The 25,726-nt window shown below is 33.6% G+C and overlaps 1 protein-coding gene, 1 long non-coding RNA gene and 2 other non-coding genes across 12 annotated transcripts in view; 2 read left to right on the top strand and 2 right to left on the bottom strand.

The window, feature by feature from the left end:
- LOC132913274 (uncharacterized) overlaps positions 1-25,726 on the bottom strand; it is a 343,670-nt gene that overhangs the window by 46,567 nt on the left and 271,377 nt on the right. The window lies entirely within an intron of this gene.
- Positions 34-25,725, top strand: LOC132913632 (NAD kinase-like). Of its 9 annotated transcripts, none has more exons than XM_060972094.1 (9): positions 35-189; positions 1,997-2,050; positions 16,459-16,542; positions 20,958-21,087; positions 21,556-21,681; positions 21,804-21,975; positions 22,506-22,858; positions 23,815-23,897; positions 24,488-25,725. In XM_060972094.1, the coding sequence occupies exons 1-9, from the start codon at positions 77-79 to the stop codon at positions 24,678-24,680; spliced, it is 1,308 nt and encodes a 435-aa protein (XP_060828077.1). In that variant the 5' UTR covers positions 35-76; the 3' UTR covers positions 24,681-25,725. The 9 variants fall into 9 exon arrangements, with proteins under 9 accessions (XP_060828079.1, XP_060828077.1, XP_060828078.1 ...); XM_060972092.1 differs by lacking the exons at positions 35-189; positions 1,997-2,050 and adding exons at positions 9,461-9,579; positions 10,696-11,308; XM_060972093.1 differs by lacking the exons at positions 35-189; positions 1,997-2,050; positions 23,815-23,897 and adding exons at positions 9,678-9,806; positions 10,696-11,308; positions 23,954-24,036.
- Positions 5,704-5,774, bottom strand: Trnag-ccc (transfer RNA glycine (anticodon CCC)). The gene has a single exon. It is a non-coding gene; the product is annotated as a tRNA-Gly (tRNA).
- Positions 11,584-11,655, top strand: Trnae-cuc (transfer RNA glutamic acid (anticodon CUC)). The gene has a single exon. It is a non-coding gene; the product is annotated as a tRNA-Glu (tRNA).

Genomic DNA, 25,726 nt, shown 5'->3' with positions numbered 1-25,726 from the left:
AAATACACCACACCAACAATTATTTTTCACGGTGATAGATATACAGTAAAAGGAAAAAAATAGAAAGCTGAACAGGATGAATGAGAGAGATCTACAGTTGGCTAGAGCAATGGTGGATCTGGAGTTGGATGAAAATGCTCCGAAAAAAACGATTGTCATCAAGATGCACGATAAACAGCAAACGTTCAGGTAGTGTTCGTATCAATATCTTGTTAAACTAACCAATTAATATTCTGTTAAAATAATTGACGCAAGATTAAAGTCGAGAAATGGTTTGATTATAAATTACGATTATGTATTGATTGGTGAACTTTAATCGATTCAAGAACGATCTATAATTTAGGATCGATAGGTTGTTCCAATTATGGAATATCATTTAAATTTCATGAATCGTGTGCGAATCTACGTCATCGATTATAATGTGCGTTGTTTGTTACACGTATTAATTCGCGTATCGTAATAGTATTTGATCTTTGTCGCGTGTATAATTAATAGAACCGGCTGGCCGAAAATAAATTGGCACTCACGTCTATCGGACCCGCAAGGAGCGCGCCTGTAGAAGACGTGTTAAAAATAAGAGACACGCTCATTGATTGTGCGGTACGGCCGTGACATCCATGGACACGAAATTTCTTTACAGTTGGTGTAAAAGTCAAGGCCAAAGAATACTCAAACCCGCTACGATATCGATTAATTTGTATTAAGCATTAGGGTACAATGTGAGATTGACTTTATTTTCAAAATGTTATCGTGGTGTAATGCTCAGCATTCTTACCTCTCAAGCAATTGATTCGGGTTCAACTCCTGACCCGTCGTCCATGATTTATTTTTTCCTTTCTTTTATATATATATTTTTACCTTTTGTAAGAATACTAGCCAATATTCAATGAATACGTTCAACCAAGTTCAAAATTGTCTTTTTATTTGGTTTTAGATTTTTATTTACTTTTTATTTTCTTTCTAAATATGTGATTTTGTGATTTTGAACATTTAAAAGATGGTGGCCTTTATAAATAGACTGAGGACTTCAATGCAAATTTATATTTGTATTATTATTATATAATTAAAAAAATGAGACTCAATCAGAGGTTTATTTCACTTACTAAATATTGTATAGTTTACTTTGAATATACTTTTGTACACACTTTCAGATATATGCATGAATATCCTCGCTCCAATTACGAGGCTAACTATAATATTCTACAATATTATCCCACTTAAATATTGGTTTTTTGGTTTTCCATGAAAATTTGTAAATTCTAATTATCCTCATTTCGAATATTTCATATTAACATACATCCTTTTAATAATTAACTGGCTCTAAAATCAGAAAACCAATAAAAGTAGACTTATTATGTCTTTTATCTGTGATCTTCAAATATGACAGAAAATCATAACAAAGATGTTTATCTTCTATCAAATATCTTAATTTCTTTTCTTTTTTTTTATAGTCCTAATACTTTCTACGTACTACAAGCTTAGATCGAAACCCTTCACAGAAATGAATTAATCGATCCAGGCCAAGGCCGAAACCTTGCCATTCTTATTTGTAACAACGCGCTCTATTTTGGAATAGTGCATACAATGGAAAGCTACATATAAATGCACGCACATCGTGACCATAATATTAGAATTATCATATTATTGATATCCAATTAATGTCTAATCAGCGCTCAATCAATAGTTTATCAACAAATGATATACACACTTGTTAATGACCCACAGCCTAATTTCAAACACTAATGAGATCTCTATATTATTAGCAGACGGAATGAATAACATAAATCATTTTTATATCTATTTTAATATCAATGTTTCTAACTTTCCTTGCATGTATACATTATTTACTTATTGTTCTCGTACAAATATAAAATTTCTATGATTCAGTTTTGAAACAGCTGACATTGAATGTTCTTCAAAATGTTAAGAATTTCATACATGTTAATTGACTAATCTATTCTTCGCTGATATCTAACCATTTCTCTTTCTCTTGAAGCAACACGCGGTGCGAGTTAACAGTCGATTACTTGGAGGCAGTGGAACCGCGAAGGTAACGCAGATTTCTACTTTTTAACATTCTTGTCCTTGTAACTAGCGCCATCAGCATGACAAAAGAGTCCTTGTATGATCTTTTGTGTTTTTTGTGTTCTGTAATATCTTGAACGAGATATATGTGTAACGCACCGTTTATGTACAGTGATGTGCAAAAGTTTTCGGCCAGACAGATTTTTCACTTTATATTCCAAAAGCAATATTTTAAATTCTGCTAGAATCCAAATGGGTCCACTATCTGTCAGCAAAAAAATAAAGAAACATAATTAATATTATTTTGCTATATATATGTATTGGTATTCTATTTACTCACCATGTCTTTATACGAAATATTAATCAATATTCTTTTATATATTGCTTTTGCAACATAAAATACAAAAATTATCTGAACTCATCTGAAACTCATATCATGACACTGTATACGTTTATAATGTTTGAGTTTTTGCTTGGAATGCACATCCATTCCTCTTGTTCCTGTTTTCGTAAAGAAACAAGCTTTCTCGTAACACACACGAGAACGCTTCCTAACCTGAGTTGCTTCCCTTCCTCCTTTAGCATTCTGCACGATGTTACTTCAATATTTCTATAATTTAATGCATGGAATTTGTTTCGTCTGTTATTGTACATGTGCTTTCTAATTAGTTCTAGATTAGTTTTAGATACGTTATAGTAGTTTCTTCATCGAATTGTTTGTGTCTGTTTGTTTGTTAAATACGATCACTTTATTTGCTAAATACTATGAAGCATAGTGTAGCTTTTTATATCAGTTTTAGATACGTTATAGTAGTTTCTTCATCGAATTGTTTGTGTCTGTTTGTTTGTTAAATACGATCACTTTATTTGCTAAATACTATGAAGCATAGTGTAGCTTTTCATATCTGGCGTGACCGTTTTAAAAAAGAAACTAGCTTTCGATCGACCGAATGTTGCAAATTAACCTTGAGCCTTAGAAGGAACTTTCTCGCAGTGCAATTGACACGCGCTGAGGATACTGGTTTCCAAGCGTTCGAGAACAAGTTAGTCCTGTCGGATCAAGAAAGTTAATCCAATTCACAGTCGTTCTAGCTACTTTCATTTACAATCATCGACGTCAAACTGGTTCAAAGATCATATTCCTCGTTACGATTCCTCGTTACGATTCCTCGTTATAAAACAACGTTGAATCAACTAAAAACAATAGTTTTACGTAGTTTCATCTAGAATAGCTGAACATTTAATTAACCGTTAAATGTATTGTATTATTATTTCATAATATACATATGTATATTTCTTAATATTATTATAATAGCTATTATAATAGTTGATGCAAATTAATTCTTTGTGTTATTATAGTAACTGTTATATTATAATAGTTGATGGGACTGTGAACCACCTATTGAAAAAAGAAAAAGTTGCCAATATTTTTAAGTATCTCATTATACAAACATGAGAATATACATTTACGTGTTACTATTTACAAAATCAACAAATATTTAAGTAAATAGCCTGTAATATTTCACAAATGTAGACTAAAAAATGTTGATTAAATAATGCTTCTGCTTTTATGTAAAAAGTTATTCAAAGAATGCGAATGATTACTACGTAACTTACCCAAGCATGGTAACTTGCATGCAGGATCGAGATCGCGATCGATCTGCCTATATTTGTTGATACTCTACTATCATTTTCAAGATCATAATGTCATTGTCGCCATTCGGCGATAATAGTTTTTTTTTGTCAGTTTATGTGTACCTGAGTAACTAAACGATGATTTCCTTTTTTTCATAATTATAGTAAACAAAGTTTTATAGAAAAGCAAATCAACTAGTAGCTAATTATCGGTAACTTTTATTAGCGATAGATGATAAATTTATATCTTATTAGCCGAGGTTATCTCTCTGCAAAGATATTTTATATCGTACTCCAAGTAAGAAGATACCCAAAAAGCATGTCGACAATTTTGTTACAAAAAAAATACAGATTCGTCTCACTTATTCTTAGTTTATCTTGTATAATTCAATTAATATCATTAGTGAAATGTTGAAAGTTATGTGTCACGAATTAGTGCCAATTGATTTTCTTAGATAATTGGAACAAGCCTAGTAATAATCGTATTTATTGGAAAATCGGAAAGTCCATCGAATGATGTTTGATAACATACTAAAATAAGTGAATGTTTATAAAATAAACATGAAACCTGATAAGACTAACAATAAACCTATCGTCAGATTGGAAGCTTTGTTCATTAGCTAGATAAACATACTCGTGATTAGGTTAGATTCTTTAATCTGTTCACTGTTAGTTCGGTTGTTGCCTTTTTAACATTTACAGAAACTTTCATAATTATGAAATTAAAAGTTGCAATATGACTTCATTTGTTGGATCTCAATTCTAGTCAGTCCTTAGATGATTGAATTTCTACCGATTGAATTCGTTTATCTGAACATGAACTATTACTATATTACTCAGATTATACGAACTAATTATCTTAATAAAGACAAAAACAATTTCAGTTAGGTCAGTATTACAAGTGTAAATATAACATAATTAATTTCTTATAAAAACAAAAGTACGTGTTAAAAGATAAGGTATCTTTAAATAAAGAAATTATCATTCAAATGACGAGTTAATTCCTTTATAACGATACTTACATTGTAATATAAAATTACGTCTTCCTTCGAGAATACGTTCGAGTCAATATGGCACGACTATGACCAACTCATAGTTGCTTTGAACTTATATATCACGTGTTTAATTTGTGATAGAAAGATAAGGAAACTGAGAATAAATTTGGAGGGGACAGTGGCTTGTGAATTCAGAGTCCTCAAGTCAGTCAAAAATCATAACGCACTGGTAAAGCACACGAACACGTTCCGTTCTTATCTATGTTTGTTGGGTTATCGCTAAGGTTCCGTCTTATCATTGGAAATTTTTGTTTTTCTTTTTTGTTCAGCAAAACGCCGATCGAAAATGTACGTTGTCGAGTCGTTTCAGTATAGTGGTACCCGTTATATAGTGATGCAACGTAGTGGCAGTGTGCTGAGTAGGGCGGTTTTGCTCAAACGATATTCAAGTATCGATAAAATTATCAGGTATGGTACTGTTATCGGTAATAAAACAAATCCTCCAAGTTAACCGGGCTATTGCGGATAAAATTTCATGTCGAATTACCGTGATAACGACGATCAAAGTATTTTCAGTTAATCCGCAGAAGTTAATCAACGCAGAATAGTAGAATATGTTTGCATTAAACGTGGCATTAAAATATAGCAGTACGAATTTAACTGGCAAGTGTAGTGATAAAAGCTATGAAATACTGGTTAAAACTTTTTGAAAATGAAATTGATAACAGTCATCGTTTTTACTCTAAAAATTCTATTCGAATATTTTCGCTTAAAGTCTGACATTAGAACATAGAAGTGATAAAAGTGATAATAGTAAGTGTAGTAGTGATGAAAGATATGAAGTATTGCTTTCAATTTTAACATTAGAACGTAGAAATATGGATTTAAATGGCAAGTGTAGTGGTAGAAATTGTCAAGTAATTTTCTTTTAAGAAAAAATTAATATGTCATGATTTTAATACATTAAATTATTTATATATAAACAATATTGGAAGGACATATGTATATTTCTTTAAAAATATTTTCTCAAAGATAAAAAAAAAATCTTTGCACTGCCCGGGAATCGAACCCGGATCGCAAGAATGGGAATCCTGCATGATACCACTACACCAACAGTGCTTCTTGTAGCGCGTAGGTTACTTTAGTGAAGATACGGTCATGAAATTCCAAGTATTTTTATACTGTTATATTTAGAAATACTAGAATTACAAAATAATTATATAAACATTGGCAATAACCTTTCATCGTTCTATACGAAGAATTTTTGCTCAAGTTTGTATATACAGTATTGTATATGTAAGTATGTATAAAATCTGATGTAGTAAAGTACTACATATATACAGTTGCATAAAATTTTCAATAAATACCGTTGAAATGAAAATGCATATTTTAGTGCTTGAATTTTTACGATCTTCTTACGTCATTGGGTATCAGCTATCTTACTATTTTGAGATTATATTTTACGATTAATATAGATAAACGATTAATATAGAATTTTTGAAAAAATACAAAATTAGAAAATACAAAAACAATCAGAAATACAATGATCAGAAGTCGAACACAACTATGCTCTCGCTTATAGAGCAGGATATATTGAACATTAATTCTACCGTATGTCAGAGAATTGTACAGTATAATATTGAATTTATTAATTCTTATTTTTCTGGTATATTAAAATTTTAAAGTATATAAAATTTAAAATAAATAGTCTTCCTTCACATTAAATTTTGATTTTGATTACACAGAAATTCGATTATGTGAACAATATATGTCATTTTTAGTTCTACTATACCTCAAAATTAATCCCAATTTTATTTCATTCAGTTTCATTTTTTATAACACATTTTCCTTCAATTGTAAGCGATGTCATTCGTTAAATTTGCATAATTTTCCACTTTCCTGCTCATCGTGGCAATTTAACCGGGGGAAACGCGATGATCGCTTGTACGTTCGTTTCCACTTACTCGCCACTTTTAGCGTGTTTCTAAAAGGATGTAACCTCACTGTTAACCACAATATCATTCTCAAGCCACCAGTTTTGTATTCCTCCGCGAGAAAGTATTTTATTTCATGAAATGCATAAAATAATAAGTCCGAGCATTATCTTCCTGTGGAAAGCGTTCGTCTGTTAGATCTTATTATAGAAATGTCGCAGGCAGATTTTTTCTTGAACATGTAGAGTATTAAAGAAGATTATATTTAACAACAAAATAACAAACCATAATTCTCTGACTCAGTATCTCACAATTCTCAATATTTTCTCTTCTTATTTTTCAAGCGATTCTATTAACTACTCAATGATTCAAACAGTATAAAAGCTATATTTAAGAATGAAACTTCCAATTCTTTAAAATTTTCTTTCTTCAGTTTTCGAGCAGTTCTATTATCCACTTTATGATTCATACAGAATACTAAATAATACTAAGCACACAGAAAGCTAAATTTATAAATAAAATAGAAATGGTAACTTTTAGTATACATAGATCACGAATTTCTCAAACTTCTCTCTATTTGACTTTCAAATGGCACTATTACCTATTCGACGATTCACATAGTGCATGTACAGCTTTTCTACGTGACACCATAAAACTACTTTAATTTACGCGCTTCAATCGCCACAGACACACCTGTATAAACAATTCAATTCTCATTCCTTCAATCCTCTGTCGTTCCTCATTTACACGAATTTTAATTTCCACCAATATAATCATGGCAATTGTGCTTCATTACAGTGTTAATAAAATATCAAAATATTTTATATGTTATAAAATATTATACTTATACACTTTCTATGTGATAAGTGTTTAAATATCTTCATAAGTCACTGTATGTATCAAAAATATCTATCTTTATCTAAAGTATCTTAACAGAAAGCAACATTTCGTAAAAAGCATAAATTATTATTTTTAGTCGCATATCGAGAAGAAAGTGGAAATAATGGTACAGTCGGTACGGCCCTGATGAAACGCTTGTTTCTCCACGGGACACTTCACTCTGTTTCTCGCCCCATCGGTTTTGCAACGCCGGCACTGGCGGCCGCAATAAATTTTGATCACTTTCATACCATAATTGCATTACACGCAACTGGTTTACAGTTATGCCTTACGACCTGCTTGTTATATATATTCTCGCAGAACGTACCACTGTTTATTATGCAATCGATGAAGCATCGAATGGAGCGCCTCGTATTCGCGAGAAATATTTTCTTCGCGATGGAGCTTTATTGACATATACACCGTGGGTTTAAATTCTTGTTACAAGCGAAGTCAAGGAAATTTTACAGCTCAAGATAAGACGAAAACCAAAAATAACAAGATTGCGTTGTAGGCTTCATTTTCATGAAAATCGAAATTGAAGGCTTGCCAAGTAGTTATACGTGGATTTGCTTACTTCCAGAGTAGATCGAAATGAATAATCGACAGCAAGTTGTTCTTTGTGTGAAAACAAATGCAACATATCGAGTAAATTTTTCTTTTATTTTTTCGTGTCTTCTTAAATTTAAACTAACGGTATACACATATTTTAGTCTATTCAAAACCGTCCGACAGAATAGGCGACAGAAATAAACAGTATTGTACTTACGAAGTCGACGACCGGAAGTCGACTGCGGTTTTTCTTATCAAGATATAACGCCGGAGGGAAAACAATCGAGGAAAAAACAATGGACATGAAAGGAAAGGAAATTTCATTCTTGGAGCTTGTCTTTCTATCTAAAGATATATACAATTGTAGAAACCATTGTAGAATTGGATAATATGATGTGATTCTTTATTAAACAAAAAATGAATAAAACTGATCGTTGAAAAGTGAAAATAGATAAAATTGGACATCATACATACGTGTAAATATCTATTGTTAATATGATAAATCAAAAATCGAAAATTCTATTAGATTCTAGAAAGAATAATAGAAATAGGTCGAGTTCAATTCGATTTAGGCTGTCGAGCAGCTGTAAGGTCTCTCTTTGAAAATGAACCAGTTAATCGTTCGTTCGCCTTTCATTGTCGCTTTTACCACGATTAGCGATTAGCTTAACTTAGTGCCGAGACATGAAAGGAACCTTTCTTCTTTCAAGCATTTCTCTTTTAACAAAGGGAGAACAAAGGGATATGTCGTGAAAAGGGTATCTAAGTGCATATGTTATCTGAAAGTTTCAGCAAAACATATGGAACGCAGGCGCAAAGCAACAAGTACGTACATATGAACTCGGAATCTTTGAAAACAAATTAACTTGAGTTTCATGAGAAAATCTCACTTTGATAATAACCAATAATTAAACAAAATTAAACACATTATATACGATATACTCTTTGACTTATGTCAAATAGCAAATTGGTGAAATATCACACCCAATAAGATCTTTGTTTACTAATGTAAGAAGTGCAGTTTAGAGGTTTTTTTGAACTTAAAATTTTACAATCCGACTGTACTATGCTGCTACTATCGCCAAAATGTTCTATTCAATACAGTCTGCTATTTGTTAGGGTCCGTTGCGGAAACGCAAGGGCCTAATTAACAACATTCACTGAATCGTTCTGAAAATTTATTGCGAATGGAAACTCAGCGAGGAAATATACAATCATGGAATAAAATAATGAATTATTTTAGCAATTACGATCAAATATTCATTTATCTAATCAATATTCAATGTATCGTACCACAGGTCCCTTTCAATAAAAATTTGGAAGTTGCTGAAGCTTTGCAATCGCAGAATAATATTACAATAAATGTTGATGGCCACGATTGAACACACTTCCATCGCCACTTCCCCTACATGTTTTTTTTATCGTGTACTGCGTGTACATTCGATAGTTGGTGCAGATTGGTGGGGACGTGTGTGAGTTAGAAAGCCGTAAGTGCCTTCAGAGGCTGTAGCCAGTACAGTCTTGGTTGCTCAGTGAAATCGGAGCAGTCGTCGATCGAGGTACGCTCGTTATTGTATATCGTATGCACTTACGCGATCGTTTCATTCACCAGAATGAGAATTCCGGCTTCTAGACCTCGTTTCTATACGACGCGTTCGATTTCTATCAAAATGTCTCCCTAGGAAGCACTGTTATTTGCGAACATGTATCTCAAACGAGCGAAGGCGCTCGCGCAAACATTTCTTTACTCGCGACGATACGTTTAAAAGCTAGAATTCCCGGCCTTGTAAGTATGCTTTCTCTTTTAAAAATAGTTGTGTGTAATTTCGCGATTTGAACGATCGACGAGCGACTTTGTGCGATCAAGGAAAATTATCTCGAAAAACTGACCGATTTCTCGTCGCAATCCATGTAAATTTTAATACCAAATTGGAGACAATTTAAAATAGGATATTCTTGTCTGTTTGAGCGATCGATCCCTAATTGCGATTGACATAACCATCGATATCAAATTAAAGTTAGTTTGAAAAAATAAGATAAACTATATTAGTGATCTGAAGATTCCTAATTACGACCTACGTGTATACGTAATTATTATAATTTTTGTTACTAAAATGAGTATTATGCATGTATTTTATTTCTATATTCACACGCATCCATCAGAATATATATTTACATAAAAGTTTGAGATCTACATATAACCTTCGATACGATAATAAATTATAAAATAAGGTATCGTATATATTGCATAATATTTATAACATTTTTTTGCTGTTACTATACTACCAGTTTAGAAAACGGATCGTTACCAAACAAATAAACTGAGGTAGACGTTTTAATAAATTCTAAATCAAAACGATGAATAATACAAATGTTTTCAACGGTCCATTAATTACTCCTAAGTGCAATCTTTCTGAATTGAAAGAACTGAATCTTTTATGGAAATTGTGCCAAAAAAAAGTCATTGCTTATTATATTTGAAAAAATAGTCATTCGTTTGAACGTTGAAAATTGTGCAAATTGCACGTCAAGCATAAAAGATGGTGGCGAACTTACAAGCGACAAGTGGGAATTGCGCAACGCCTGCAAAGTTTCATTTGCATAAGCGTGCAAGTAATATCAACTAAACTCAATCTAACAAATTTTTTCCTTATTCCAACTCGTTCTTTGTTAAGTCTAAGCTGGCATAATAATCTTCTTCGTTGCGCAAACGAAAAAAGAAAGAAAGCGGTGCCTCATAGGGCGTTCGAAAGTGGCGCGTTAATCAAGTATCACGTGATAGGTAGTTGATTAATATTGGAGATCCGTCATGGTCGATCGCGTGTGACAAAAATCGTCAGAGGTGTGTATGACTTCACAAAAATCGCTGTAAAATTTGTACCAAACGCTATAAAACAAAGGAACGTAAAAATAATTTAACAATTATTGAGATATTAAAACTATTAAAGTGTTGAATATGTGCGTGAAACCATTAAATGTTTGATTTGTGTAAAATGTGTTACTCCGACGGGGAAATGTTTAAACTGGCAAATTATTGAAAATATGCAATAAGATGCATGATTCAGCACGAAGTTACTAAAACTATTCGAGATAAAAAGATGTTACATGGGTAATAAACATGGTGGGAGATAAACAGAGACGTCGAAGTGTGAGCGAAATGCTCGATTGGCGATGTGTCGTCAGGAATAAAGGGGACGATATGGACGATACATGCATGAACGTGCCCTTCCTCGAGGACTACGACAAGGATACGAAAATGCGTCGCAGGAAACGTTCCGGTACTTGGCCGTGAGTAAATTACATTACGACCCTTTGAAAGATTGGAATGGAGAAATAATTCCTTCTTGGACTGCTATAATTTAATAAAGAATGATAAATACGCGAGAATAATAAATTTGATAAAACATTGATAAATATGAGACTTAGTTTTAGGATAAAATTTGAATAGTGGTAGTGAACTAGTGATTGCAAACAATTTAATTACAATTAATTGATTAAAATATATAAAATAATCAATTAGGATCTCCTTAAATTTCGAAATTTTCCCGTGAAGTAGTATGAAATCCGGTATGGTCTAGTGGCTAGGATACCTGGCTCTCACCCAGGAGGCTCGGGTTCGATTCCCGGTACCGGAAATTTAATTTTATTTTTGACTATTTAATTTTTTAATCTTAGGTTTATGTAGAAGGCAAATCAAACTATGAAGAATTAAATTAATTAGAATAATTTTTTGTTATATATAATTATGTATATAAAGCGAGCGTGAATTTTGTTGGAAAGGAAATGAAAAGTAAACCGAATGGTACAGCGCGACTATCATGAAACCTGTACATATATAGCTGTTCAATTTCGTAATTAAACTGGGACCTCGCGTAATCCGATTCCAATTCGTGCGAAACTTGAGCGAAGTTTGCTTGCTCAACATTCTTGTTAGTCAGGGACACTTCATCGCGACGCCTGTGCAAACTGACAATTTGTCTGGCGTATAAACTATACATTTTGTCGAATAATCGATGAATACAGTCTGGAAAAAGTGAAGAAGTATTAAGTAATAATTACATATACATTTACGATTACTGTGTGATATCATAAATTTTCAAGAAAAGAAATTGTAATGTATTTATCATAAATTGAAAATAGAAAACAGATTACATCAACATAAATTGATTAAAAAACATTGTGAATGACATTCACAATTTATGTTAATGCAAATTTGGCTGTTAATGAAGTAATACGTATAATATAATGTAACTGATTTAATACTCCATTCGATTATCTTTTTTGCTTCGTTTCTGTGTTAACTTCACATTGTTACTTTCATACTCGAAATTGCGTAAAAGTAGTTAAATAAAATCATCAGAACATAAGCGTATATCCGGTACGCAATTGATTGGTCCATAGTGTTAGAGCATGCGTGGCGTACGTCAGGCGTCGCGACGCCAGCGTCGACCCGCCCGTAGCGTCAACGAGCTTCCTCTATTTATTAACTTTTATTTAATAACGAAACGTGCCTGCATCAATTCAAGCCCTTTTCTCTGATATCTGAACATATTCTGTGTACATCATTGAGAACCTCGACGAAACAGCGCGTCTGTTTTGCAAATCGGTCAACATGGACGACGCTGAATTAAGGTAGGACTGGAGGTAGGTGTTGGTTAACCTAAATCTCGTGCGGCGACATGTGCTCGTGCCGATATCAAACACTGTTCGCTTTTTGCAATCTGTCGTTTATGTAACAGAGGCTCGTGATGCAGGCGTGATAGCGTTTAACGATTAATTAACAAAAATAACCGATACAGAAATTATAGAACTACAACGTTGCATAATTTCGTCGTTGACCACGAAAACAGGGAATTAAAGTTAAAGACGATCACAAAAAGTTGTGATTTAATTGGTATAAACTATAATCGTTTATGTAAATAAGAATTAAACTGCAGTGACTCATATATATTTTTAAAAGACGTTCTGTGAACTCAAACATTATACTCAAACTTTCCACCGTCTAAATCTAAAGGAACGGGACTGTTTGTCCTAGGTTATGTCGCATGGCAACGCAGTAGACCATTCCAAGTAGAAGGATGACGTTGAGGCGGGCGGTAGGCATCATTAAGGGGGCACGCATCGCACCTCGTTTCGCACACGCGTACAAAAAGGTCGGATACCTGTTGGAATCGGCACACTGGGAGTGTTTTCTGTTGCTCCTTTCTTTTGTGAGAGAGAACGCGTTCACGTTTCGCCAGATACATTCCATTTTTCGCAGCCTGTAGGTCGGTCACCGATGGCCCTATGGTCTCCCGTAAGCCTTTACACGCCAATAGCGGCCCCGTTTACAACCGTCGCATTCGGAATTTCAGAAATTCACGTTCGATGCAATCGATTACCGAACCGGACGTAGCCGTGAGCCGATCGTTTTCTCCTTTAACAGATCAGAGTCGAAGAGAGAGCCGACAACAGGTTGGGAAAGAAAATCGATCATGGTGTTTTGCAAGCTTTCCATGCACGGCAATCTGGGCCAAGCCACGATTAGGGATACGTGATCGTTGTTGGCGAACAAAAGGGCTCTTTCTCTTTCTTTCTTTTCTTCCTTCGTTTCTCATCCAGCGTGTTCATTTTTCTTGAGACTTGTCTTTCTCTCTTCGAGTTTCTCAATCAATTGAGAGAAAGTTGTGTGTCGAATAGTTGGACCGAGTGAAACCGAGAGGAAAAAGTTACCTAATGATGTCCGAAAGATCCTCATAATAATTTGTAAAGATTGCTTCTTATTTTACTATTTTTGTCTTTGATTTCTAAATAATTTAGGTTCTAATGGTTCGAGTATCCGTCTTCATTTGAGATCAATGACACAGCATTATGATCTACACGCTTATACAGAAGCGTGCTATCGAAGATTCGTTGAAAGATAAGACAATATATTATGATATAATTGGATATTATTACGTAACGTTAGTGTTAGTGTCGACAAGAACCGTGAAGTTTACGGTATACCGACGGTTCCGTGGAAAGAATCCCATAATTGTTGGCTACCTCCGATCTGATCGTCATTCTGCGTGCAGCCACCTTGGGATTCGGTCCTTTCTAAAAAGTTACTGCCTTCGAGAGAAATGTTCGCTGATATATAATGCTACGCTTGTGACTAATATCACTTCCCTTGGTCCTGGACGGTGACAGTGATGTGAAAATTTGATCGTGTTTGTGAAACAGTGAATTTCTTCGAGATCTCTCGATCTCTCGACAATATTAAGAGAGAGACGCCGATTCTATACCACATAGAATCATTGGCGTCGATTAACAAAATTGAAATAAATAATGCACGAAAGATGGTTATTGATGGTTCGTTTTTTTGAATAGGATTTTTCAACATGAGTTCGGAGTTAACAAATTAAAATCTTTTATCGTCGCCGCTAAATAATTCGTACATTGCAGATTTAATTATTAAAATTCATCGAAAAAGAGAAAGGCCGTAAAACTTGTTGCGAATTCTCAATTCATTGGCGATTATCAGGCGCAACTGATCGGTTGATATCGCGAAACTTGAACGAGATTAACGTTCAAGGTCGAAGTAAAGATACCGAATAGTAGTACGTTTAGTTTATTTATTTGCACTCTTTAATATACACGAAGAGAATCACTGGCAAGTTAAGATGCAGAATAATGTTATGTTTAGTTAATTTAGTTGCATTGTTGAGTAACATGAAGAGTATGACGCTCTGTTGTAAGACTTCCTCAAGAAGCTTTGTCTGGTCCTTATAAACTAACTCTCCGCCCCCTGGTTTTCCTTCGTACCATGGTTTCTATAGAAAGGGAATCTATTCTTTCAAATCTTGTAACTGTATAGTCTCTTGGGCGCATATCCTGTTATTTTGTTTGTTTCCGAATCTTTTCTTTAGGTCTTTAACGAGGTTAAAGGTAAGAAATCCGGATTTTCCCAAAAAGGACAGATGTATTGTCCGAGTCATAAACGGACGGTTACTCCAAATCCCGAACAAAATCATTTAGAACCGTTAATTTATTCATCGTACACATAATTTTGCCAGTGCTATACTGTAGATATTAAGCAAATTAGTAGAAAAGGATATGACGAGAGAGACTCGATGCAAAGCAAGAACGCGCCCTTGAGAGTAAATCTTACTATTTCTTGGTAACTCGCTTAGGGGACATCACATTAGTTTCACATTAGCCGACCTTCGGATTTTAATGACTGCATAGTTCCGCAAAACAAAGACGATTTTGCAACGTTTCGAGAATCTTCATGTTTCCAGGTGAATGATATCCTACTGTTGCGACTAAGCTTTTACTAAGGTTTTTGCGTCGACTCTATCATGAAGAAAAATTGCTGCTATTAGCGGTTACTCGAGCCGTATCGAATGATATATCAGTTTCATCAAATGATATAACTGTTATACGCCAACTACATATTTAGGGGAACAACAGAGTGGAACACTTCTAATCCAACTGAATATTTAAACATTGTATTCTGCTCTGAATAACGTTATATGTGTATATGTATATCGATGCTAAGAATAAGGAATAAGCTAGAAGATAAGTTAAATGGACTTTTCTATGTAAGATCTGAGAAAGGAATTAAATTTAACGTAGAACTGATTAATTCGATAAAAGTCTTACAAAATGGCAGACCAAGTCTCACCTTTACTGGATATTCAGTGCAATGACCATTTTCATTTTAATTGCGATATACTTGATCGTCTTAGGAACGAATCGATCACATCATCGGCAGATAATATTCCACGGAGCAGAGTGCTCAGGTAGACACTGTTCTTTCTTCGAAGATTTATAATCTTGTGTCACAGCTATGAACGTTATGAATTAGCAATTCTGTTAAGTTTCTACGTGAAGCAATTACCGTCTAATTTATTTATTATGTATATACATTACGTCGAATTGAAAAAGGAAACACAATATTCATGTACTCGAATATTGCATTTTAATATTTTCACATATATGTGTATATTGTACATGTCTATTTGCCCGCTTCTATTATAATATATTGGCCGTTCAGTTTTCAAGGATCTCATCGGTTTTTAGTTTTTAATGATATTATATAACTAATGATTTAATCTCATTCACTATGTCATCGATTAGTTACCCACCATTTTTTCACCGCTACTTCTAGCTATTTCAATTATCATGTATCAAGTCATTCATGCAAATGTATCTTTTTTCATGTAATATTTACGATTAATTCTCTGTCTTGACGTCAGTGCTTGTTTGTTAGTTCGTTAAAGATTTCATTAATAACAAAATTCTAAGATAATTAAAATATAGAGATCTCTTCTCGTTTTAAGGCGATAATAACAGAATTGTGTTATTTCTTATGGAAAGTGGAAAATTGATAAATTAGATAAGAATGATAAAATCTTCGTGACTGTCATAACGATGCCCTTAATTGTTTATTTACTCGGTCTTTTTTTTATTTGCAGGAGAACTAGAAGTCTAAATGCACCTAGTCCCATACAACAATTTGGGCCATGCGGGCGCATCATGAAGAATTCAGCAATGATCATGTGAGTACATATATAAATTTCGAAAATATGTATTACATCATTCCATAAATAATATAATATACATATGTAACTTTAAAATGTAAAAATTTTGTCAATTCTATTGAGGAATAATATATTATTTATTTTCTGGCGCTATGCTCTACCTTTCTAGGCCTTCTTGCATACCTGAATTGATACAGTTATCAGTTTTTTTTATCAGTGTTGATAGATTGTTTTGCATAACAATAAAGCGTGTAAACTCTACGCGTCAATTTTACAAATCACAATTCGTTTAATTGTCTAAAATAGTAAAATTGTTCGGTAGAAATCCATAATCTGCAACTTGTCATTTATCGGTCCATTAACATGTTGAATGTCACGCCAGTTTTGCAAGGTTTGACCGTGGCACCACGATGAAGTTTTTATTATGCGATACATATAATGTTGAAATATTATCTACAAGAGATAGGTTACTGTATATAATCATCATTAATGAATTTATTTCACTGATGTCACCGGTAACCCCCTCTCCCCATAACGCTATAGTGCAATTTCGCTCGATTCACTTATTTTTTTGCGATTATCAATTACCTCATATTGTTTCTTCGCGTTGCTAAATAATTGTTCTATGATATTATGTCCTAAGACATACCTATGGGTACCTGCAATAATCCTAAAGAACCTAAAGTTATAAGACTTAGCATTTACTACTTTATTCTCAAGGCCCTTAATTGTTTCCAAATAGCTTTCAAGTCGAAACGTTCCTTAGGGTTATTGTTCATGGATGGTTTATGGTTGAGGGGGGGGGGAGAGGCTCACATAATAGATCTATATTTTATGTATAAATAAAACTATTTTTATATGTTTTATACTACATTAATTTCGTCACACCATTGTAGTAACGATGGTAATGATAAAAAATTTATATTTATTGACATTTGTTCTTCTCTCTTCAAAACTCTTCTTGGTGCTCCGGTCACCGGTGACCACCATGGGAATACCTAATCCCATGGCATTCAACGTGTTAATATTATTAGTTAATAAATTATTACGGAATTTTTAAATTAAATTAAATTTTTAAATTACATAATAATTTATTAATTAATAATATTAATTTTTAAATTAAAAGGGCAGGAATGCCCTGATAATTTTTAAATTCTTTCATTGAAAAGTTCCAAAAATTTGGTGCCAAATATTGCATTATTACTTTAGAAAGTTATTTGTCGACCAAATGCAGAATTTTCAAATATATCATTTTATTCTATCCAATATTGGACATTGATACGGTAAAATAAAGTTGCTTCCCGACTCACTGCGACCGATTATTTCTTTTCTCATAGTTATTCATAATTCCATTTACAATTCTTCTGATTATCATAAACCTTATCTGATTTTAATGTTATTCGTGCTATGCATGTGAACTGTATATGTATAATGTTGAACGACTTTACTGTGAAATGACTCGATAATTTAAAAGTTTAAAAAATCATACGAAATTGGAAAGTATCTTCCTCTGCTCTTTTTTTCGTCTCGGTTAATTAGAAGGTGAGTTTACGAAGCAAAAGAGATCGTACCAAATAAAAACTATGCTGCACGCGAGTATTTTGACCCAATTATCCGTGACAATGACTTCTTAAGCGAACCTAAGCGTTGTTTTGCCAGTGTGAAGTAGAAAGCGGTTTTATAAACTCAAGAGATACGTTGTTAGCGAAAGAGTTGAGTATCAAGCAGGATATCTCGATCTTCTCAAGTAATATTATGTTAACAATGTTGCTGTCATTGTGACAATCACATTATGCAACGAAAGTATCGAGAAACAACTATGCACTGCGTTTGATTCTGGATATGTTTTGTACACATCATTGTCAGAAACCTTACATAACAATATTTAATCTCATAAATTTCATGAATTAAAATTAGCACGTATTAACATGATTATAATAATTTAGTGATTACTCAACATATACAGTTTATGTGCGTAAATGGGAAAGAAGTCGATTAACGATTCTTTTTAGCATATCATTACTTTTGAACGTAAATCGACACGATTCGTGTGCTTAGATAAGCTTTTATTTCAAGGACTTTTAATATGAAAATTAAGACGATTCATCCATTTACATACACATACAATTAGTATGAAGGTCGATCTGTCAAAATTGTTTAACTAATTATATTCCATATCGATAAATCGAACGTATAAAATTTTGTAATGATCAATTAAAAATTTTTTTATAAATTTGTTCGCACGCGATATTTGTTTACTATGTCAAAATTTCAATCAATTTACTTTTTATATCTCAATAAATGTAACCAAAGACTATAAATCGTAGTTGAACTTTACGATCATTATTGAACGATTAAAATGTTAATGTGTATTAAATATTTTTTAAATTAATGAAATTTCTCTGAATAATAATGAAATTGATGAAGGTACGGTAACAAATAAAGCCATGCACGTGTATCAGTTATTCGCGTCATTTCAAGTATTCTGCATATAAGAACGCCCCACGATGTTCTCACGTGCATATGAAAGGTCTAGTGCGCTTGCGCATCGCCCAACTGTTTACCGTTAAAATACGTAGCGCTGTGTTCAGTCCACGTTCAGTACGAGTACAACTCTCAGTGTAGTGTCACCATGGTCGGATCAATCAGGTAGGTCTGACAAACTTCATACTTTGACAGTGAATTACCAAATCAAGAATTACGTCTGTTTTCGCTTTAGTCACGCACATCTGTGGACACTTATCATCGGTTTTCTATCGCGACTACTTATCAGTGAGAATTTTTTGTTCTTATGTGATTTGGCAATTAAAAGTTACACAACGAATTCGACACAGAAAAATAAAAACATTACAAGTTGACTTTAAAAATTACACAACAAACTCAGTGCAGAAAAGTGGAAACATTAGAAGTGAATTTTCGGTTTACCACAATTAGAAATTATATGTCAAATTACATATTAAATTATATATTTCTGTTGAGTAATGAGCAAGTATATTCCCTACGAAATAGTTTCTCTACATTATTTTCATTTGTATATCTTATCATTTTTTCTAAATGTTTTTAAAAACATTGTTGACGTGGACCTTCAAGAATCGGTAGCAGTAATGAACGATATAAAATCAAGACAATGACCGCGTTCGATCATAAAATATATACATAATCATACATTTGATCCCCGTGACCCTAATTTACTGATAAGATTTGCAATCGATTACCTTTATGTTAACACTTAGCCAACCGCGCGCCACAGCGAGCTATACGTTTCCGCCGCGCTCCTATGCAAGCCAACCCATACACTGTCCACTGCATATTTTTCCAAGTATCGAGGTCTAATCTTCATTACTTAAAAAACAAAGAAGTCTAGAAATTATTTAAGTGGTTAATTATATTTTGCAGTAATGATTTTATTTAACGATTTCACATATTGTCTATCCAAAAGATTAAATTAAAAGTATACTTCAAAAGTATAAAATAATATGGGTAAAATTAAAAACATTAAAGATAACTAAAGATAGATAACACGACTTGAACGTGACATTACAAATTCATAATGGATTTTAATATCTTTTTACAGTGTGGTATCGTTCGATTATAACTTTATTTAGTCATAACTGATAGTGTAATTTTTTAATTAATTTTAACACCACTAAATTCGTGTATTTTATTATATACTATACTTTATAAAAGTAGAAAAAGTGGCGCAATTAATTGGGAACAATTTCGGATAAACAATAACTGATAACAACAACAACAAAAATGAAAACGCGTCTCTAAAGTAAAAAAGGGAGATCTTCCCGTTCGCTTACGCAGGGATGTTCTTCACAGAAGGGAGGTTTCCCTATTCGGTTGGCTAAGTGTTAAAAAGAGTTCGAGTCGCGCGCGGTAGCTCGTAAAGTATGTTAAAGAGTTCAACCCACCGTATCTTTATAGATTGACAATATTCATTAGGTATAAAAGTCCAATTCATTCTGAAATGTAAAAAATTCCTATCAATCAGAGCATAAAACTTCTACGTGAGTACTTGTCGATATTATCACTAATTACACCATGTCATGTTTAAGACTAAAGTTTTGTAATAATAAAGCCTCCAGAAGAATCTCTTGATATTTTATCGTTAAGAAGTGTTTAAGCGATCAATATTATTGTGAATATCATTGCCAATATTTTGTGTCTACGATATTATTGTCAATATCATCGCCAATATTTAAGGTACTTAAATTATCCTACGTAATAGACATTACATATTAATTATCTCAACATTATCCTTCAGAAGAGACCTTCTGGACTCTAGAGAATCTTTAGATAATTCGTATACGAATATTGTCAATACAATGTTGAAACCCTTAAATATCGGCAATAATATTGATCGTCTGAACGATCTTCTAGAATTTCATAGAATTCGATTAACAAATTTGCCGTTTATTTTATTGCAGGACCATTCAGGATCCAGCCTCTCAGAGGTTGACGTGGTATAAACCACCACTTACTGTTCTAGTCATCAAGAAGGTCCGTGATAACTCGGTATTGCCACCGTTTGTACAACTGGTCACGTGGCTAATAGAAGTAAGTATTATTCTCTCCTGTCTGACCATTCTGTATGTCTATTGTATAATTCATGCGAAAAAATTCCATCGATTCTTTGTCTGTTCGATCATTATTTTTGTGCAAGTCATTGTGCATAAATTGAGATCGATGACCAGATCTACTGGACAAAGAGGAAAACTATATTCGAACGTCCGCATACATTATTTAGACGATATCATACTTTCACTTGTGTAATCATAGTCAGACTAGTTTCTTTGCGAAGACTCTGAGCTCGTGCCCTGGTCTATCGATTTGAATCACGTGATTGCACGACTTTTTTCATACATTTATCTACTCTTAGTCACATAACTTTGTAATATATTCCTTGTAGAAGCGAGGTTACGCGTTTTTTTTAATCTAATGACCAACTTATCTAAAGGCCAGCGACCATTTTTAAATTGTCTATGTTTAAAATCCATGAAATTTTATGTTTCAATGTTTTTGTAGGAAAAACGGATGGTAGTGTTCGTTGAGGCATCTGTTCTGGAAGATCCAGCCTTAGCTAGGGACCTCAGATTTCAGGAGGTTCGGGATAGGCTACAAACATTCAGAGATGGCACGGATGACCTTCAGGTAATCATTTTTAGCCGCCATAAAACGTTTATTTTTGCTCTTATTAATTCTCAATAATTAAAATATGTTTCTATTGTATTATTTTATATTATATATATCATTGTTATATGTTTTTATTCAAGGATCGTATCGACTTCATCGTGTGCCTGGGAGGTGATGGAACTCTTTTATATGCTAGTTTATTATTTCAACAATCCGTACCACCAGTCATGGCATTTCATCTTGGGTCGTTAGGATTTCTCACGCCTTTTGAGTTCGATAATTTCCAGGAGCAAGTAACAAATGTACTAGAAGGTAAGCACGTATAATTTCTCAACGATGTTTTCAGAGATAGCGATAATCTACGTCCTTCGTTATTTTCCTGCTTTCCTCCTTGTTGATAGCGCAAGGCTTGATAATGTTTAACAAAAACGCACAACTCTTGATATATTTTGTGCAATACATTGCTAGCAATTCTTTCACGTGGTCATTCGTTATTCACATTAAAAACATGACAAAAAACGAAGGATTTAGAGAAATACAAAAAGTAAAATAAACGTGTTGATCATTTTATTATATAGCAATTATTATTATTAACATCATATTTATGACTGGAACCATTGACATCATCATTAAATCAATTCTCCGCCCAAGTTAGCCTAGCATTTAATATTCTTTATTTCTTCGATATATTCTTCTAAACATTTGCATAGACAAGAAACAAATCATATGAAATAATTAAGTTGCTTATTGAAAACCTATTAACACCCGAGAGCTGTGCTTGATAGTTGACAATGTGATAAAAAGCGGGTTATAAATCTGACGATCGTTTGTCTTGTCTTTAGGCCACGCGGCCTTGACCCTGAGGAGCAGGCTGAGATGCATCATCATGAGGAAAGGAGAAGAAAATAAGGAGGCGAAACCACCAACGAATTTGCTGGTGCTGAACGAGGTCGTCGTGGATCGAGGCCCGTCCCCATACCTCTCGAACATCGACCTCTTCATCGACGGCAAACACGTGACCAGTGTGCAGGGTGACGGCCTGATCGTAAGCACACCGACCGGGTCGACCGCGTACGCTGTTGCGGCTGGAGCTAGCATGATTCATCCTTCAGTACCTGCGATTATGATCACTCCGATCTGCCCTCACTCTTTGTCCTTCAGACCGATCGTTGTGCCCGCTGGCGTCGAGCTGAAGGTATTTCCGAATTTTTTTCACTATCCTACCAATGTGCCAGACACCTTTTATAGTCAACACAAGTTTCGGTACAAAAAGTCTTGAATTGCTAAAAAGAATCGATAACGTAAATTCGGAAAAATTTCGTAACAGTACGAGAATTTGATTACTAGTCTGTAATCGTAGAATTCCATGAAATTTTATTTGCAATAATCTATTTTTGTTGGAAGATTCTATTCTAGAAGATTCTATCTTATTAATTGAGAGATTCTATAGAAATGTTTTGATCAGAGATTTTAGATTTTCACAGTCCAGTATCATAGAATTTTTAGAATCGAGAAACTTCAAAGTGATAGTCGATACTGTAGTCGTAGAGTTACGTAAATTCAGATTTGCAATTGTACAATACAAGTCGATGTTTATTATAATGTAGAGGAGGAGTCTTAATCAGAGATTTGAAGCTATCACGGTGCTGCAGAATTCTTAAAATCAGAGCTTCTGGATGTGAGCCAATTCTTGAGGGAAATGCGTTTCAACGTTTTATAATCATTGTAGCTAGGAAACTCTGATTCTAAAAATTAATGTAGCGTTAACATAATAGTATTTCCGCGTGGGTCACTAAAGGTTCCTTATCATAGTGGTGTCAGTATTTTATGACGTTGCCATAGAAGGAAACTTGGTGGATATCGCCCGCATTCTCAGACCATGCGCTGCTTTGTTATCCTCTGAACAAATTTTCGAACCATTGTTCCAACATATATTCTGGAGAATGTACACTACATACCATCAATTAGACTTACTAAGTTGTAACATAGATTCATTCTGTTTTTATATTTATCGCGACATATGCAACATGTGTGTAAGAACAGAATGAATTTGTCATAACCCAATACATTCTGTTGATAAAGAAAAAACAATTGTTAAAAGATATCATGCTCCATTGTTGAAGATTAACTGAAAGTCCTTTTCTATCATAGATCTCAGTTTCACCGGATAGCAGGAACACCTCATGGGTATCATTCGATGGCAGAAATAGGCAGGAACTTTTTCACGGTGATAGGTAAAGATCAATTAATTTCTGAATTTAATTCTCTGCATTTTTGGCTGTTATTACAGATAATGGCTAACAGCAGGGACTGTAGCACAGCTTACGTCTCCTTTGATGGTCGCAATCAACAAGAGCTACGTTACGGGGACAGGTCCGTCCTACTATTAAATACTATAAGACTTTGTCTTTTCTTATCTTCACCAATTCTAAAAATTCGAGCTCTTCTAAAATATTGCAACTTATTACGACATTCCTTCATACATTTTTGAATTTTGTTCTTCCTTCTGAAGTACGTTTCATTTTTCAATGTTTCCATGGTTTCGGGTTCATGAAGAGAGATTTTAATTTCATGGTTTTGGTTTCAACTCACTTGGAGAGTTTCCTTACAGCTACAACTGATTGTTTCTCAGATTTCCAGAATGTAAATCAACTTACATAGCTGAGAGAATATGATATTTTCCTAGAAACGAGACGTTAGCTGTACTGCAAGCTGAAAGTACTATCGATGCTTCATCTGCTACTATTTATCACTGTTATCATGTTTTCATATCATATATCTTTTTTTTTTTTACATATTTTTAATGTTTTTCTACTATTTTCAGCTTAAGAGTAACCACATCCATCTACCCAGTGCCCAGCATTTGTGCTGCGGACCAAATTACCGACTGGTTCGATTCATTGGCAGAGTGTTTGCATTGGAACGTACGCAAGAAGCAGAAACACTTGGATGAACTGAGTGATTTGACTCATTCATCCAGTAATGATACTTTGGATTCCCTAGATCGCGACAGCTAGACCGGGCAAAAAAGTCACAATACACTGCCTCGACATGAAGGTTTCTAAACCAGATCCTGAAAGATCATTATGATTTATCAGTAAGGTCTGGTCTCAAAGAACTTCAATGACTCGCTGCACGATACACGAAAAGAACAAGCCTAACTTGTGTTCATTTTATCATAAGAATAGAGGAGAGTGAACTCGTCTAGTAGTCCCTGAAGGAACTGAGAAATTATACGTACCCTCCAAGCGTCATTAGTGATGCATAAATTCACGGTACATCGCAACTCAAAGCTACCAACCTAATAGTATTTGGATGCGTCGTAAAAAACAGTGGATTAACTAAGTTGCAGAATTTCGAATTCTTCAAGTCAGATTCGTTTTTACAAGATAAAGGATCATCAAGAATTTACGTATAATCTGTAATTAATGTATCAACAAGCCCGACAAGAGTGTTTTCCTATATTTTCAACGCATAATTCTACTCTCTATGATGACGTTCTAATCCGCGAAATCATTTAGAAACGGATTTTTATTTCCTTTCTTTTTTCTTCCTTCTTTTTTTTCTTATTGAATTGATAGACTTTTGTTAACATAGACAATATTGAAAATAAGGTTAAGACACGCGAGGACTATTGCGTTAGTGATACTAGTAGTAAAAAATTATTTAAGTGATTACATCGGAGATATTGAATTGATTTGTGAAATAAGCATAGTGAATTATATTAATATTCCTTATAAGTAAACGATATTAAAGAAAAGGGTGTTGATTATGAAAGACATTTCACGTCACACACATATAATTATTTATTTCTCATTAGTTTGGATGCATTTTAATAAGTCTATGTTTCCTATATGGATTCATACTCTGTTAATGTTATCAAACTGGTTCTGTTAACTGCAACAAAGAGCACATAAGCGAGAATCAACTAAAGATGTTGTTGATAAATTTTGTGTTCTAACAACGAATATGATCCGGTTAAGGATCATTTTTTGTAAATGTTGAATGTAATTTTCCTATAAATGAAAATTTTTAATAAAGACATTTTTGTACTGCATATAAG

Source organism: Bombus pascuorum, chromosome 13, assembly GCF_905332965.1.
Source record: "Bombus pascuorum chromosome 13, iyBomPasc1.1, whole genome shotgun sequence".
Taxonomy (NCBI): Eukaryota; Metazoa; Arthropoda; class Insecta; order Hymenoptera; family Apidae; genus Bombus; species Bombus pascuorum.
Note: the sequence above shows the minus strand (reverse complement) of the source record. Positions and strands in the feature narration are given on the sequence as shown.

Coding starts and splice junctions, on each gene's coding strand:
- LOC132913632 (XM_060972092.1), top strand. CDS start 11,139: ATGGTGGGAGATAAACAGAGACGTCGAAGTGTGAGCGAAATGCTCGAT. Junction 21,088..21,555: donor TGGTCACGTGGCTAATAGAA/GTAAGTATTATT, acceptor ATGTTTTTGTAG/GAAAAACGGATGGTAGTGTT. Junction 21,976..22,505: donor AGTAACAAATGTACTAGAAG/GTAAGCACGTAT, acceptor TCTTGTCTTTAG/GCCACGCGGCCTTGACCCTG.